General features: G+C 43.3%; 2 protein-coding genes across 2 annotated transcripts in view; one reads left to right on the plus strand and one right to left on the minus strand.

Annotated features, from left to right (window-relative positions):
* LOC102295261 (NACHT, LRR and PYD domains-containing protein 12) overlaps positions 1 to 15,646 on the plus strand; it is a 114,698-nt gene that overhangs the window by 94,496 nt on the left and 4,556 nt on the right. Inside the window, 5 exon segments of the mRNA XM_005950016.2 lie at positions 8,520 to 9,699; positions 9,702 to 10,498; positions 12,546 to 12,719; positions 13,386 to 13,562; positions 14,711 to 14,887. Coding sequence (XP_005950078.2) covers positions 8,520 to 9,699; positions 9,702 to 10,498; positions 12,546 to 12,719; positions 13,386 to 13,562; positions 14,711 to 14,887 — 2,505 coding nt within the window.
* On the minus strand, positions 6,081 to 7,641 carry LOC102296580 (transmembrane protein 87A-like; the record flags this gene model as incomplete). Its single annotated transcript, XM_042214938.1, has 1 exon — positions 6,081 to 7,641. A coding segment is annotated over one exon (1,365 nt), but the record flags the coding sequence as incomplete, so codon positions are not given.

The following is a 15,646-nucleotide window of genomic DNA, read 5'->3' on the forward strand; positions in this document are numbered from 1 at the left end:
AGAAATAATTATTAGATCTGCAGCTGATTTTGTACTTACAAAGAAATGAACAGTTTCTAATTTGTGTGGAAGTTTCATTTCAACGGAGAGAGACATGATATCGACCAAACATCCAGAAAAACTCCCTCCCATCTGTTACAACGTAGTGTGGTTCCTCCACCACACAACGACTTGCACGGAGCTCCGGACCGAGGTCCATTGATGGTCACTATATTTTTTTCCATTTCAGAATAATGGCACCAACAGTTGTCCCCTTCTCACCGAGGGTCTTACTGATGATTTTGTAGCCCATCCCAGCCTTGTGCAGGTCTACAGCCTTGTCCCTGACCTCCTTTGATGGCTTTTTGGTCTTGTCCTTGGTGTTGGAGAGGAAAGAAATTGAATCTGTGGACAGGTCTGCTTTATGTACAGTGAGAGTGGAGATCAGGAGTATCTGTAATTGATTTATTGGCCAGTTGTAATCTGTCAATCTGCAGAAGCCAAAATTCTGGGAAGTAGTAGGTCATGTTTTGTTGGTGGACAAAATATTTATTTCAATCAGAGAAATGCAAATCAGTTTAAATCTTTTGTGCATTTTCGTCTCTCGCCCATTAAAATAAAACTCCCATAAACGTCTGACCTGTTCGTTTCTTAGTGAGCAAACGTACAAATTCAGCAGAGGATCAAATCATTTTTTGATCCTTCACTGTGCAAAGTACTGCTGTGATGATCGTGCATTCACAAGATGAATGATCTTTGGCAGCATTACTTTTACTTCCTGTCTCGTTGCTCTCAGCTTATTTGCAGCACTGGTGTTATAGTTATAGTTTTATATTGTAATTGCTCTTCATGGGTCTCTATGACCTGTTCCTCAGATAATGTGTGTGGAGGAGCTCAGTTGATCCATTTGGTTTAGAAGAGTTTGCCGTACGTTATTATAGAAATCACTGTTATTTGATAAATAAAAAATAATCAAACTAATTTTTATGAAGCTTTGAATTATTTGTCATTTCGTGATTGGTCATAGATTGAAAGGGGGCACTGCTCCAGCAGGTTGTCTGTGTCTGCCAGTTGTCAGGTTTTTTTTTAGTTACGTTGTTGTCTGATTTTGAGCCCGAGGAAATCCTTAAGCATCGGCTTGTGCTCTGTGGAATGTTTTTTTTTTATTGGCAATCCTGACAGTTGTTTGAAGTCTTTGTCACTCACAAACATTACATACTCGCGGGAGTTTCTTCTGGATCTTCAGTGGAATCGCCCGTCTCTGGATTCTTTTCACCCTTCAGTGTTTAACAGCCCTGGATTATCCAGTAATCACAGGAGCACTTTAGATTTTAATAAAGTCAAAATAAGGAAGTGGTGTAAGAAGGGAGGTCTACACAGCGATTGAGAAAGCGAATACGATACAGTCGTTTTCCTTTTGCCATCAATAATCCTGGCTAATGTGCAGTCTCTGAGGAGTAAACTGGATGAACTGCATTTGAATGTCATGCATTTACGTGTCCACAGGGATACATGTCTAATAGTATTCACAGAGACTTTGCTCAGGGATTCTGACCCTAATTCTCTGGAATTAAATGGCTTCGGGTTTCCCATACGTTTGGATCGGGACCCCGGAGTTACCCAGAAATCTCACGGAGGAGGAGTGTGTTTATATATTAATCAGAAATGGTGTAAAAACGTGACCGTTCGTAGACAAGTGTGTCTGCCTGACATTGAGCTCCTCTCTGTGTCTTTGAGGCCGTTTTATCTGCCGAGGGAATTCCCACAGATCAATGTCACCGTTTACATAAAGCTTTGCCTTATGAAAGAAAGGGTGGAAAATCTTTTTGAAACAATTATGACTAATAAAAGTATTAAATTTCTTATACCACCATCTGGATGGGGCCAAAGCTCATGCTCGGCTCTTATTTATCGATTGTTCTTCAGCTTTTAATACTATCCAGCCACACCTCTTAGCCGATAAATTTCTTAATCAATTTAAACTTGATTTTAATCGCGTTAGTTTGATTTTAGACTTTTTAAATTTCTCTACTGGTTCACCACAAGGTTGTTGTCTCCCTCCTCTACTACTTGGTATGGTAATTTGTCTTTGACCAATAAGACTAGACTTAGTAACCTGGTTAAAGTGGCTGGTCAGATTTCAGGGAGGTCTAAGGTCCAGCTTGTGGACTTTTATAACAGGCAGGTGCTGTGGAAGACAACCTCTGTTGTATTATGTTCAGACCGTCCTCTGAGCATTACACGATAGTTGACATACTGCAAATCAATTTCCCACTGGGGACAATAAAGTTACCATTGACCATGGGTGTTCCTACGCTGGAGATGTCGTGAATATTTGAATGAAGATGAGTGCAATAGCTTTGAATGACACTGTGTTCTGTCATTATTTGTTCACATATTGAAATATAGTCATTCAATTATTTGGAGCAACATTTTGAAATGTAGGACAAATGTCTCAGAGTTTAGTGTTTGAATGTGTCTCATATTAAAAAAATCAGTCTCTCTAACATCTAAATGGTTCTTTTCTCCCTTCCTGTGATTTAAGAAAAACCCTCACTTTCGCGTCCTCCTGAGACCCCGCCCATTCATTTATGTTTCATTTATGTAGTGGACACACACACAAAAGTTAAACTGACAGATGCTTTTTTTCATGGTATTGCACTGATCACTGCTTTTTTCATTATTTCAGGGTGACCACTGGCCTGAACTACCTCTGATCAGCTTTTCTGGAACTGAAAACTCGATGTTTCCCCTCAGCTCAGAGTTTGGGGTCAAACAAAGGCCCTGAGCTCACAGTCACCTCTCATACTAAAGTGTAGAAGATGAATAATTGTGTGGAAAATGAGAAGGACGGCGCCGACTCTTCACAATGTAACAGTAAGCAGTCCAAAGCAGATCCACTGGCCTTCAGTAATGAACCCAGAGCCTTGGACACAAAGTAAGAGAACTGCCACTGACTTATTTTTAATCTCTTTATCCCAGAGATGCCATATTATATATACAACAGTGTAAATTAAGTAGATCCTGTTTCTGCTTTAAACTGTAGTGTAACTTTCTTAAGATGGATTCTGGAGAGAGTATGATAAGCTGGAAATATGGAGTGTATTTCTGTGTTTCAGATATTTGCTGCAAATGATTTCTAGTTGAGAGAGAGAAGAATTAACGTGGGAGATTATCCTGCCTGATTCTTAATTTGTGGTTGTTGTTTTTTTAAAAAGAAAAAAGAAGATGAAAAGAAGAAAATAATGTTATTATCACAAACATCATATGAAAGACCCACATGATCAATAGTGTGTCTCACTGTGAGACTGTGGAACTGTGGCTACCAAAACTAGTGACTTGGGTCATGGAATGTCACCTCTCTGATGGGGAAGGAGCATGAGTTAGTGCATGAGGTTGAGATATATTGACTAGATATAGTGGGGCTCACCTCAATGCATGGCTTGGGCTCTGGAGTCAAACTCCTGGTGAGGGGCTGGACTCTGTCTCAGTCTGAAGTTGTGCCCTTGGTGAGAGGCAGCGGGCTGGGATGCGTGTCCTAGTATCCCCTCAGCTTGCTGCCTGCATGTTGCGGTTTCTCCTGGTGGACGAGAGGGTTTGATCTCTGCAACTTTGGGTTAGGTCAGGGGTCGGCAACCTTTTACACCCAAAGAGCCATTTGGACCCAGTTTCCATACAAAAGAAAACTCTGGGAGCCGCAAATACTTTTTGACATCTAAAATGAAGATAACACTGTATATATTGTTTTTTAACTTTATGCTTTGTGTGAACAACTAAGGTGTGTTGCTTATGAAATCCATGAAGTGCTACAGAGAAAATTACATTTTATTTATGTAATTAACATATTTTGAACTCTTAAAGAAATATAACCAAAGGAAAGACGCCCAGCTGAACTTAAATGACCCAGCAAACAAAAACTATTGTGAGCCACCACCCTCATATCTCCTTTGGGCTTTTGGAGCCTCCACCTGACTTTAAAAAAATTAACTGGAAAAAAAAAAGCACCATGCTGCTAAAAAATGAAAAATAGATATTTGCAAAATTCTGCCTAAATATGTATTTACCTGGTTATTGTGTGTGGCGGGGCGTGGTCTGCAGCGCTGCTGCAGGGGAGGTGGACGCACCTGAGCGGCACCCGCAATCATGCCTCGCCGCCTTTACGTCTGTGCTCGCTCTGCTGTTGTGTTGGTGTGTGTCGGGCTGTGAGCTGCAAAGCTACAGCCGGCTGTATGCGTACAGCAACCGTGTGTGAAAAGCGGTCGATAAAGAGATGCTGAAAAGCGTGCTCATGGAAACATCGTCGGGTCTGCCGTGATATGTTTACAATAAGATTCATGGTCCCGAACCTCTGCGCACAGCAAAGTCACTTTCATCTTTACGCAGGACTGTAAGCTGTCATCTGTGAGGCATGAGCAGTGTTTGTTTTTAACATAGTTCACGGTGGAGCTGCTGACATAATGTGGATCCGAAGGTCCATAACTGGCCTACCTGGGGTTGAAAGTCTCGGTAAATTCACAGCGTTTCAGCGGGTATATCGGCTTCCGCGAGTGTGACGCTTATTTTGAGCAATGAAAAAATAATAAAATATAATTATTTATTTTTATATTTCAATATCACAATAATCTTCCAATTTAGAACTACAAGTTAAAAAAGAACTAACATAAATAAAATACACTTCAGCTAAATACTTTAATTTATTTTCCCAAACCACGCGGAGCCGCACTATAAGGACTAAAGAGCCGCATGCGGCTCCGGAGCCACAGGTTGCCGACCCCTGGGTTAGGGAATGGGTGCTGACTGTCACCTGTGCTTATGCGCTAAATGACAGTTCAGAGTACCCAGCCTTCTTGGAGTACCTAGGCAGGGTGCTTGAGGGTGCTTAATCTGGGGATTCATACGGGGAGACTTCACCGCTCATCTGGGCAATGATAGTGAGACCTGGAGAGGCGTGATTACGAGGAATGGCCTGCCAGATCTGAACCTGAGCAGAGTTTTGTTATTGGACTTCTGTGGACCACAGTTTGTCCATAACGGACACCATGTCCGAACATAAGGGTGTCCATAAGTGCACATGGCACCAGGGTGGTTGGTACCTGTCATGATAGAAACCCCCGAACCAAATGGTGGACACCAGAGGTGAAGGGAGCCACCAGAAGGAGTCCTATCGGGCTTGGTTAGCCTATGGGATATCAGAAGCAGCTGAAAGGTGCTGACAGGCCAATCGGAATGCAGCTCGGGCAGTGGCTGAAGCAAAAAGTTGGGTGTAGGAGAAGTTTGAAGAGGCCATAGAAATAACCTTTTGACTACCTCGAAGAGATTCTGACAAACTCTCAGGTGACTCAGGAGGGAAAAGCAGTGCTCCACTCGCACTGTGTATAGTGCGGGTGGAGAACTGCTAGTTTCGACTGAGAACATTGTCGGGCAGTAGAAGGAATATTTCAGTGGAGGGAGCAGAGTCTGGGGAATAGAGGATTATGGATCAGATTTGATAGACTCATCTATCAAACCCACATAGCAGACAGGTCTGGCCTGGATCTGGTGTCAAGCTGGCACTGCTGGCTGACTTCTGGCATGGTAAGTGGTATGTCATCCAGATATGGACCATGCCTGGCAAGATGGCACTGTTTATGTGATGGCATTCCACATCTGGCCCGATTGTGGTTTGGGTTATGTGGCCCAGGCTCATAGAAAACAGGTCTGGCCCGGATTCGTCATCAAGCTGGAACTTCTGACTGACTGATATCATGGCAGGGTGTCTGTCAACCGAATGTGGGCCAGGTCTGACAATGATGGCACTATTTATGTTCCTATTTTCCTATTTTAGTCAGAAGACCCAAATGCCATGTTGCAATACTATACTGCTATGATAACTAAGGTTTCAAATGCAGGTTTAACAGGTTTGTGAGTGTACACTTTATCCAAACCTAGTGAGGGTTTACTCATGTTTACCACTCAGTGGCTGTAGCTCAGGAGGTAGAGCAGGTCACCTACTGATCGGAAGGTTAGCGTTTCCATCCCTGGCTCCTCCAGTCTGCATGTCTGTTACGGCCCTAGCAGGGCCTCCTCCTGAAGGTGCCTGTGTGGGCGTGTCCCACCACCTCTTCTGCCTGAGGTGCCACCTTTCCCTTTTACACAGCTGACTCACATCAGTAATTAAAAGTATTTAAGCCCAGGGAAAGGTGAGCTCTGGGCCAGAGTGCCATTAGTGTGTTTGCAGCTAGTGAGCGGTGTGGTTGCAGCTAGCAAACTGTGCGTTTGGTGTATTTGCAGTTAGTGAGCTGCTCTCTCTTTTGTGCTTCACTCCATACTGGACATCTCAAACTTCGTCGTCATCGTTTCCTCGTCAGAGTCCAGCAGGGGCGGCAGGGCGACATCTGCCATAGATGACGGGATGTTCTCCTCAACCCACTTCAGGTCCTCATCCACTTTGTTAGCTTTGGCTGAGCCGTTGGCCTCATTCTTCATGCCCCTCATCTTCATCCCCACAAAAGCCTCGTTCATCATGGGCTCCTTCTCCTCTTCATCGCTCTCTTCATCCACCAGAGGACTGAAGGCGTACCTCTGGTTATTGGCTGACGGTTGCCATAGAAACATAATGACCAATAGGATGATGGAGAACAAGAAACGCCAGAAAGCGTCATCTATCCACAGCTCCCTCCAGTCAGACTGACATTTGGACATCCTGAAGGTCTTCGTGGTCCAGATGATGAAGATGACCGACGCTATGACAGCAAAGATGAGCGTGTTGGTGAAGTGTCTGTAGAGCGAGAGCTTCACCACGTTCCTCCTGAGGCGCAGCAGCTTCATCGCCCGAGTCAGGCTCACAAAGATCCACCAGACAACACAGGAATCAGTGAAGACCAGCACTATGTCACACAAAACTGTACTGCTGGTGTCCCCTCGATCAGCGTTGACTCCTAAGATTCCCTCGATGATGGAGAAGATCAGGTAGAGCATACCAACGCCAACGACTCTGTGCAGCAGAGCGCCGAGTCTCGGCTTGACGATGCCGTATCCCAGACTGGCGATGATCACCAGCACTCTGGCCAGAGTTCTCTTCACTGCAGAGAGAACCTCAGCAAACACCACCGCCCCGGTGACTGACACGCCTTCATATCTGAGGCTCTGGAACTCGGCATAGTAAACGGCTTTCTCCAACATGCCCAGGAAGATGACGCCTCCGATCCAGAACTGAATCCGGAGCAGGTCCCTCCAGTAACACGTGGACAGAACCAACCAGAGCACGGCGAGCAGCACGTACACGATGCACATCACCATGTAGAACATCATCAGAGGCCATTCGCACGCTGATATAAAGCCATGTGGACCCTTCATACTGATCTGGAGCTTCAGATTCCATTGATTTTTGGGACCAGACTGCTGGCTCTTGTCTTCGACTTTGAGGATGAACATGTAGGGTCCGTCATCCCAGCTCTGAGCCACCGCATCAAAACCAGGATTCCCAGCCTGTTTTTGATCTTTGACGGTTTCGTTCGTCTTTGCTGACTGTGGCTTTGGAGCGTCTCTCTTTCGTTTCCCTGAAGCATTTCCTGTGCTTGGCTGTGCCTGCTGCAGTGGTTTCAGCGGATGTATCGGCTCTGATTGATTCAGGTTGAACTTGGGATTCTGATGGTCACAGTGGATTGTATCATAGTTGAATGTGTATGAATGTAGTTAGAAAGCACTCAATTTAGAAAAAGTGTCTGATTGGGTGAATGTGGCATGTTGTATAGAGCACTTTGAGTAATCCGGGAGAGTAGAGAAGCGCTATATAAGAATCAGTCCATTCACTGTCTGAATAGTTTCATCATGTTACTTTTGCACTATTATGTTCCGGTACATGTTGTTATTACATGGCTTGATTAAGGTACACATTAGGCTGACATCTGGGCCAGAGCTGAAACTGAAACAGGGCCAGCAGTGTGTCTGCAACTGGCCCTTGGCTGTGCACAACTTAGACATGACCCACATACGTAAGAATGAAGGCCCTTTGGTGGCCCTGATCTGGGCCATCAAAGGGCCGTCATTCTTACGTATGTGGGCCATATGTAAGCACATTGTGTGGGCCAGATCCGGGCCATACCAATTTTGCTATGTGGGAAGGGGATGAGAGGCTTCTCGGCTTAGGCTGCTGCCCCTGCGACCCAGCCCCAGGTAAGCAGAAGAAGAAGAAACTAGATGGAGGGATCGATGGATGGATGGGTTTCAAAGTGATTTTGTTTGTGAGGGAGAGATGTGTTTCGAGTCATATCGAAATGTTATGAATTCTGAACTAAATCTGTTGTTTTAATCCTTCATGTTAAAAAAAGAGACAAGGGGGCTCATTAAAATATGAATTTGATACTTTTGGATGCCAGTAGCTTAAAGTAGAGCATGTCTTTAAAAGGTCTAAAGGAAGCATAAATTTAATTCAAGTCTTGAGTTAAAACAGGAAAGTAGCTGCACACTAACCCTTCACAGTGTCTATCTAGGATTTTACATGTTTTGTCAGATCTAGATCTTTTTCACTTACACCAAATGATGAAAACATTTGTTCACAGAGAGAGGAAGAGGAGTGGTGTTTGTGAGGAGGAGCAGCCGTCCTGCTGTGCTTTGTGTCAGGACGTCCTGAAGGATCCAGTCTCTACCAGCTGTGGACACTGGTTCTGCAGACAGTGCATCTCCTCATACTGGGACCAGTCTGCTTCATCAGGAGACTCCTCCTGTCCCAAGTGTGGTAAAAGATCCAGAACCAAAGCTGGACTGCAGGAGGCTTTAGATGAACATAAGATCAGTCTGAGGAGGAGATGTGAACGTGTGACTGAAGGAAGTGATGAAACAGGAAGTAGAACCCTCCTCAACAGGATCTACACTGAGCTCTACATCACAGAGGGACAGAGTGAAGAGGTTCATACCCAACATGAGGTGAGGCAGCTGGAGACAGCTTCCAAGATGGACGCCCTCCATGACACTCCAATCAGGTGCCAGGACATCTTTAAAGCCTTACCTGACCAACAGAGACCCATCAGAGTGGTTCTGACCAACGGCGTGGCTGGTGTTGGAAAAACCTTCTCAGTGCAGAAGTTCACTCTGGACTGGGCAGAGGGCTTGGAGAACCAACATGTCAGTGTGGTGGTTCTGCTTTCATTCAGGGAGCTGAACCTGATCAGAGATGAGCAGTACAGTCTTCTGGAGCTGCTCCATGTTTTCCATCCAACATTACAGAAGGTCACAGCAGAGAAGCTGGCTGTCTCTCAGCTTTTGTTCATCTTTGACGGCCTGGATGAAAGCAGACTTTCATTGGATTTCACCAACAGGAAGCTGCTGTCTGATGTCACACAGAAGTCATCAGTCAGCCAGCTGCTGACAAACCTCATCCAGGGGAATCTGCTTCCCTCGGCTCTCGTCTGGATAACTTCCCGACCCGCAGCAGCCAATCAGATCCCTCCTACATGTGTTGACAGGCTAACAGAAGTACGAGGCTTCACTGACGCCCAGAAGGAGGAGTACTTCAGGAGGAGATTCAGTGATGAAGAGCTGTCCAGCAGAATCATCTCCCACATGAAGACATCCAGGAGCCTCCACATCATGTGTAGTATCCCAGTCTTCTGCTGGATCACTGCTACAGTTCTGGAGCACATGTTGACTACAGAGCAGAGAGGAGAGCTGCCCAAGACCCTGACTGACATGTACTCACACTTCCTGCTGGTTCAGACAAAGAGGAAGAAGAACAAGTACCATGAGGGACTGAGACGAGTCCACAGGAGCTGACGGAGGCTGACAGGGAAGTTCTTCTGAAGCTGGGGAGGCTGGCGTTTGAACATCTGGAGAAAGGAAACATCATGTTCTACCAAGAAGACCTGGAGCAGTGTGGTCTGGATGTGACAGAGGCCTCGGTGTACTCAGGAGTTTGTACAGAGATCTTCAAAAGAGAGTGTGTGATCTTCCAGAAACCAGTCTACTGCTTTGTTCATCTGAGCATTCAGGAGTTTCTGGCTGCAGTCTACATGTTCCACTGTCACACCAACAGGAAGACAGAGGTGTTGGAAGCCTTCCTTGGAGAAAAGTACAGTGGGTCATCTCTGGATGATTTCCTTAAACAAGCCATGGAAAAATCCCTCCAGAGTAAAAATGGCCACCTGGACCTGTTTGTCCGCTTCCTTCATGGCCTCTGTCTGGAGTCCAACCAGAGACTCTTAGTAGGTCTGCTGGGTCAGACAGAGATCAGTCCAGGAACCATCCAGAGAGTCATCAACAACCTGAAGAAGATGAACAGTGATGAATTCTCTCCTGACAGAAGCATCAACATCTTCCACTGTCTGATGGAGATGAACGACCTCTCAGTACATCAGGAGATCCAAAAGTTCCTGAAGTCAGAGAACAGATCAGAGAGACTCTCTGAGATCCACTGCTCAGCTCTGGCCCACATATTGCAGATGTCAGAGGAGGTTCTGGATGAGTTGGACCTAAAGAAATACAACACATCATTGGAGGGACGATGTAGACTTATTCCGGTTGTGAGGAACTGCAGAAAAGCTCGGTGAGTCCAGATCTGATCATTAGCATTATTGATCAGTGCTAATTAATAGTTTAGTTGGTCTCAGGTTTCATGTTTCACCTCTCAGAGGGGAAGTCCAGATGCTTTTCTATCCAAGCTCCTTAGACAACTACAGATGAACTATGAAGTGAGCATTGAAAACTGCATTTCTCCGTAAATTTTCTGCAAAGTCAAAACTTATTGATACTTTAGTCTTTAATAATTTAATTTCAGGGCCTCTTTAGTACCAGGTTTTAGTACTCAATTCTACTCAGAAAAATAATTAGAAGTTTGCATCTCCAGCCTCTACCAAACCAAAAAAAAAAAATTACTGCTAGAGTTGCAGTGCTGAAAACAAACATATTCCAAGCCCGAGATGTGGATCTTTTACACGCCCTCTCCTTTAGAATCTTTGATCATCATCCACAAAGAGAACAAATGAGGGCCAATAGCACTGGCTAAAAGTGGATAAAAAAAGTTGGAACAATAACACCTGTCCATTGTTGGCCTGTAGCCCATGGCCAGGTCTGACTAGATTCAGTCTTGATCTTCCAGCAGCTACAGGTCGCAGTAAATTCCCCCAGTACTCTATCTGTAGGCTGATCAGCTCCAAGTCCACAACATTTCACCAATGCCAGGTTATGACTGTTATCATTGGCAGGCCAATCATTTGAAATAGTAAATCAGCTATAACCCATTGTTTCCAGGTGGCTAATTTTGAGGCATAGATAATAAAGCTAAATTTAAAAGGTATAAATCTCCTGATCCATCCACCTGTTCCAAATATGCACTCACTCCTCGTTTCAATTAAATGAACACTTTTGGTGTCACAGCAGCACAGCTGACTATGTGGTTTGCATCCATGAAACACTTGTTAGATTTTCTCTGCCAATGCCAAACAACTTACTCTCGTATTTACTTTTTCCGCTGTCATTTCCTGGATTGAATGTTTGAAGAAACAATTGGCCCATTTCTGGGAAATTTAAAGCTCATTAGCATGCAGAAGAACCAAACACAACCACAACAGCCTGGCTCCACCTTATCCTGGTCACCAATTTGGTCACATACTACTGTGGCATAGCATTTGTTACAAGTCAGCCAATGTGGTTGTATTGGTTACTGGCATGGACAGCACACCCAAGCTGATTCCACATGTGTGCAATGAGGTTAAGGTTAGGACTGCGGACAGGTCTTCCTCTCCACTCCCAAACGTAGTCGCTGATAAACCCCACTCTGTGCGTGCAAGTGTTGTCATCTGGAGGATAAGTCCAGGCCCAGACTGTGGAGATATGGGATTGCCACTGGTTACAGTATCTCAGTATCTCTCTGCATTGAGATTTCCTCCAATAATGCAAAGCCTTATTTTTCCAGTGAGTAAGATTCTGCCCCACACCATCACACAGCTGTTACCCGATTGGTGCAGCAGTCAGAATAGTTTCTCCGTAACCAAATCATTTAAATATGGTATACTTGGAGCAGACATCAACTGACCACCGTAGCAGGGTTCATGCTCACAGGCACCAATCAAGAACCTGATTAGCAGCACCTGGGCTACTAGAAGCTCAAAAGAAGAGTCAGTAACAGAATAAGCTGTTCGCACTGACATAGAAGATTTGGCAAGATTTTTTTTCATGGTTGCAACCGACATACTCAAATCTCCTGCTCAACCCACAAATGGATTTTCTTTCATTTCCTTAGAAATGGGCCACATTTAGGGGAAAATAATCAGGATTTTCATGGTATAAGATCTACTGCCAAGAAGCAGTTATAGCAAAGGAATATTCTACCAACACAAATTTCCTTTTCTTTTGTGCTAAGTTTATATCCCATATGTTACTTTTTCTTTAGTCGGACATTTGTAATAAAGTGCTATTTTGTATTTTATCAGAATTTTAGAGCTCAGTCGTCAAATTGTTCACACACCATCACAGATGAGATGTTTGCATATTATGATGTTACCCTCTTTTACCTTCATATACATTCAGTCTGTGTTTATAATGGAGAGTTTCTGCTTTTATACTAACATATTTCATATTTTCTCAAACTAAAGACTGAATTCTTGTGGTCTCTCAGAGACTCACTGTGAAGTTGTGGCCTCAGCTCTCAAGTCAAACCCCTTCCATCTGATAGAGCTTGACATGAGTTACAATGACCTGCCGTGTCTAGGAGTGAAGCTTCTGTGTGCTGGTCTGGAGAGTCCAAACTGTCGACTGGAGACTCTGAGGTGAGTTCATTGACTGCAGCTGTTGTTATTTTTCTATAGTTCAGATATTTGGTGGAAAGTTTGAAACTTATTTCTGTTCATATATGTTCAGGATGTGTCTGCTTTGGAAATTTTTCCTTACCAAAAGTAACTACGACCTGCAGAATCCAAAAGACCAAACAACTGTTCTGTTTTTTTCTTTTGGCTCATTGTCAGGCTGTAGCAGGATTCATTTAATTACTGAGAATCTTTAAAATCAGGTTTCTAAATCATCCTCACACACATCTTGAACCTCAGACTAAGGTACGGATTAGGATTGAGCCTGTAGTATAGATAGCTTTAGTAAATGCTATTGTGTGGAAAAATATGTGATGATAATGTTACAGATACTTGAAAGAATAACATCGCTAATTAGATTTTAATTTACATGATTTATTCTTTCAAATTTACTCAAAGTGAAACACATTCAGATAACTGTAATATTTATTATTTTAGTGCTCTGCACTGACAAAGAGGAAGTCATATATTGCAGTTGCTTGAGGTGTGGTTAGTGTCTGACCTGCATGGTGTTTGAGAAAATCACATTGATGAGAACATATCTTAATAGCTAATCAATGACTTACTAGTGTGTGTGTGTGTGTGTGTGTGTGTGTGTGTGTGTGTGTGTGTGTTTTTCTCTTCACTCAGACTGAAGGACTGCTGGTTGTCAGAGATCAGCTGTGCAACTCTGCTGTCAGCTCTGATGTCCAACCCCTCCCATCTGAAGCATCTGGACCTGAGTGACAATATCAGCCTGCAGGATTCAGGAGTGAAGCTGCTGTGTGGTTTTCTGGAGAGTCCACATTGTCAACTGGAAACTCTGAGGTCAGACACCAAATTTTAGTTGGGTGCTAAGATGCATATGATTTGGAAGTTGTAGTGACACTAAACTGCAGATATAAAACAATGATCGGTATACAATGAAAGTATGTCTCATGCGTGCTTTGAAAAAGACAAGCATCATTGTCAATTCAGTTCTGGATTTAACAGGAAACCAATGAAGGGAAGCCAATACAGGAGAAATCTGCTCTCTCTTTCTAGTCCCTGTCAGGACTCTTGCTGAAGCATTTTGGATTAACTGAAGGCTTTTCAGGGAGTTTTTAGGACTTCCTGATAATAATGAATTACAGTCGTCCAGCCTGGAAGTAATAAATGCATGAACTAGTTTTTCAGCGTCACTCTGAGACAGGATATTTCTAATTTTAGAGATGTTGCACAAATGGAAGAAAGCAGTCTTACATATTTGTTTAATATGTGCGTTGAAGGACATGTCCTGGTCAAAAATGACTCCAAGGTTCCTCACAGTGTTACTGGAGGCCAAGGTAATGCCATCCAGAGTAAGAATCTGCTTAGAGACCATATTTCTAAGATTTTCAGGGCCGAGTACAATAACCTCAGTTTGTTCTGAATTAAGAAGCAGAAAGTTAGCAGCCATCCAGGTCTTTATGTCTTTAAGACATTCATGCAGTTTAACTAATAGGGGTGTGTTATCTGCCTTCATGGACAGAGTTGGGTGTCATCAGCATAGCAGTGAAAATGTATGCTATGTACAGTACCTGGTACAAGTGATTCCAAAAACTCTGTACAGTTGTGATTACTGGTTGAACCTCTATCTATCTGTTTAACTTTTCATTAATATTGAGTCAGGTTAAACTTTATTAATCCCAAACTGTCAAAAAATCCTGTGTTCCTTAAATTTAAGATAAAAACAAGCTCATTCGAATACCTCTATAAAGTTCATACTCCAATTATTGGTCACCTCAGAGAGATGAGGTCATGTGGTCAGGTTTGTTTGGAGTCTGCCCTTCTTCCTGTTTGTGTCTAAAGTTTGATTCAATCTTAATGTTAACAGAAGGTTTGATGATGATTCATGATAATAAGTCTGTTGATTTAAAAAAAAATAACCTCACTGATGAGGACATCAAAAAATGAAACTTAAACTTAAATATCTACATCTTTTTTTCTTCATTCAGAATGACAAATTGCAGATTGTCAGAGGTCAGCTGTGATTACCTGAACTCAGCTCTGAAGTCCAACCCCTCCCATCTGAGAGAACTGGACCTGAGCAGCAACTACGACCTGCAGGATTCAGGACTGAAGCAGTTGTGTGTTTTTTTGGAGAGTTCACACTGTATACTGGAGACTTTAAGGTCAGCACCATGTTTTAGTTGTGCTGAGATAAACATGTGAAGAAGAAGAAGTCCAAATTAAGTTTGTTTCAAAGCTGAATATCTGAGCTTCAATGAGGTTTAAATTTCAGTGTGTTTATGAGTCTTTAACATAATTTAATGGATTCTCATAAATTTAGTATTTGTAATTCAAATAATTCTTGCAAAGAATTACTGCAATCTAAGAATGGCCAGAAACTGCAGGTTTCTTTCTGCATCTTATTTCTAACATTAATTCAAATCTTCATCATCTCACTTTCACTTGACACTATACACAGTACAGTTGTGCGTCATTTAATTTAATACAGTGGTACTGTGTCATGTTTAAACGCCAATCAGAGCCAAGGATCAGACACTGACAGCCGCTGACAGGTTCAACAGGTTTCTTGAACAGCTAGACAGTCCTCTGCTTGTTCTCCATGCGCCAATTCTTATCTACCAATCTGAGAAACACGTTAAGCTCACCTTTGCCCCTAAAGCTTCACATGTCAAACACAGTAAGAGAAGCTGAAACACAGATGTGAGGAGCAGATGTTCATCAGATTATGACGTCACTCTGTTTTATCTTCATATACACTCAACAAAAATATAAACGCAACACCTTTGTTACTGCTCCCATTCCCCATGGGATGGACGTAGAGACCTAAAATTCATTCCAGATACACAATATAACCATCCCTCCCAAACAGTGGTCACAAATCAGTCCAAATGTGTGGTAGTGGGCACATCTGCTATATTGAG

Source organism: Haplochromis burtoni, unplaced genomic scaffold (genome assembly GCF_018398535.1).
Source record: "Haplochromis burtoni strain Fernald_Lab_line unplaced genomic scaffold, NCSU_Asbu1 Contig_631, whole genome shotgun sequence".
In the NCBI taxonomy this organism is placed as follows: domain Eukaryota; kingdom Metazoa; phylum Chordata; class Actinopteri; order Cichliformes; family Cichlidae; genus Haplochromis; species Haplochromis burtoni.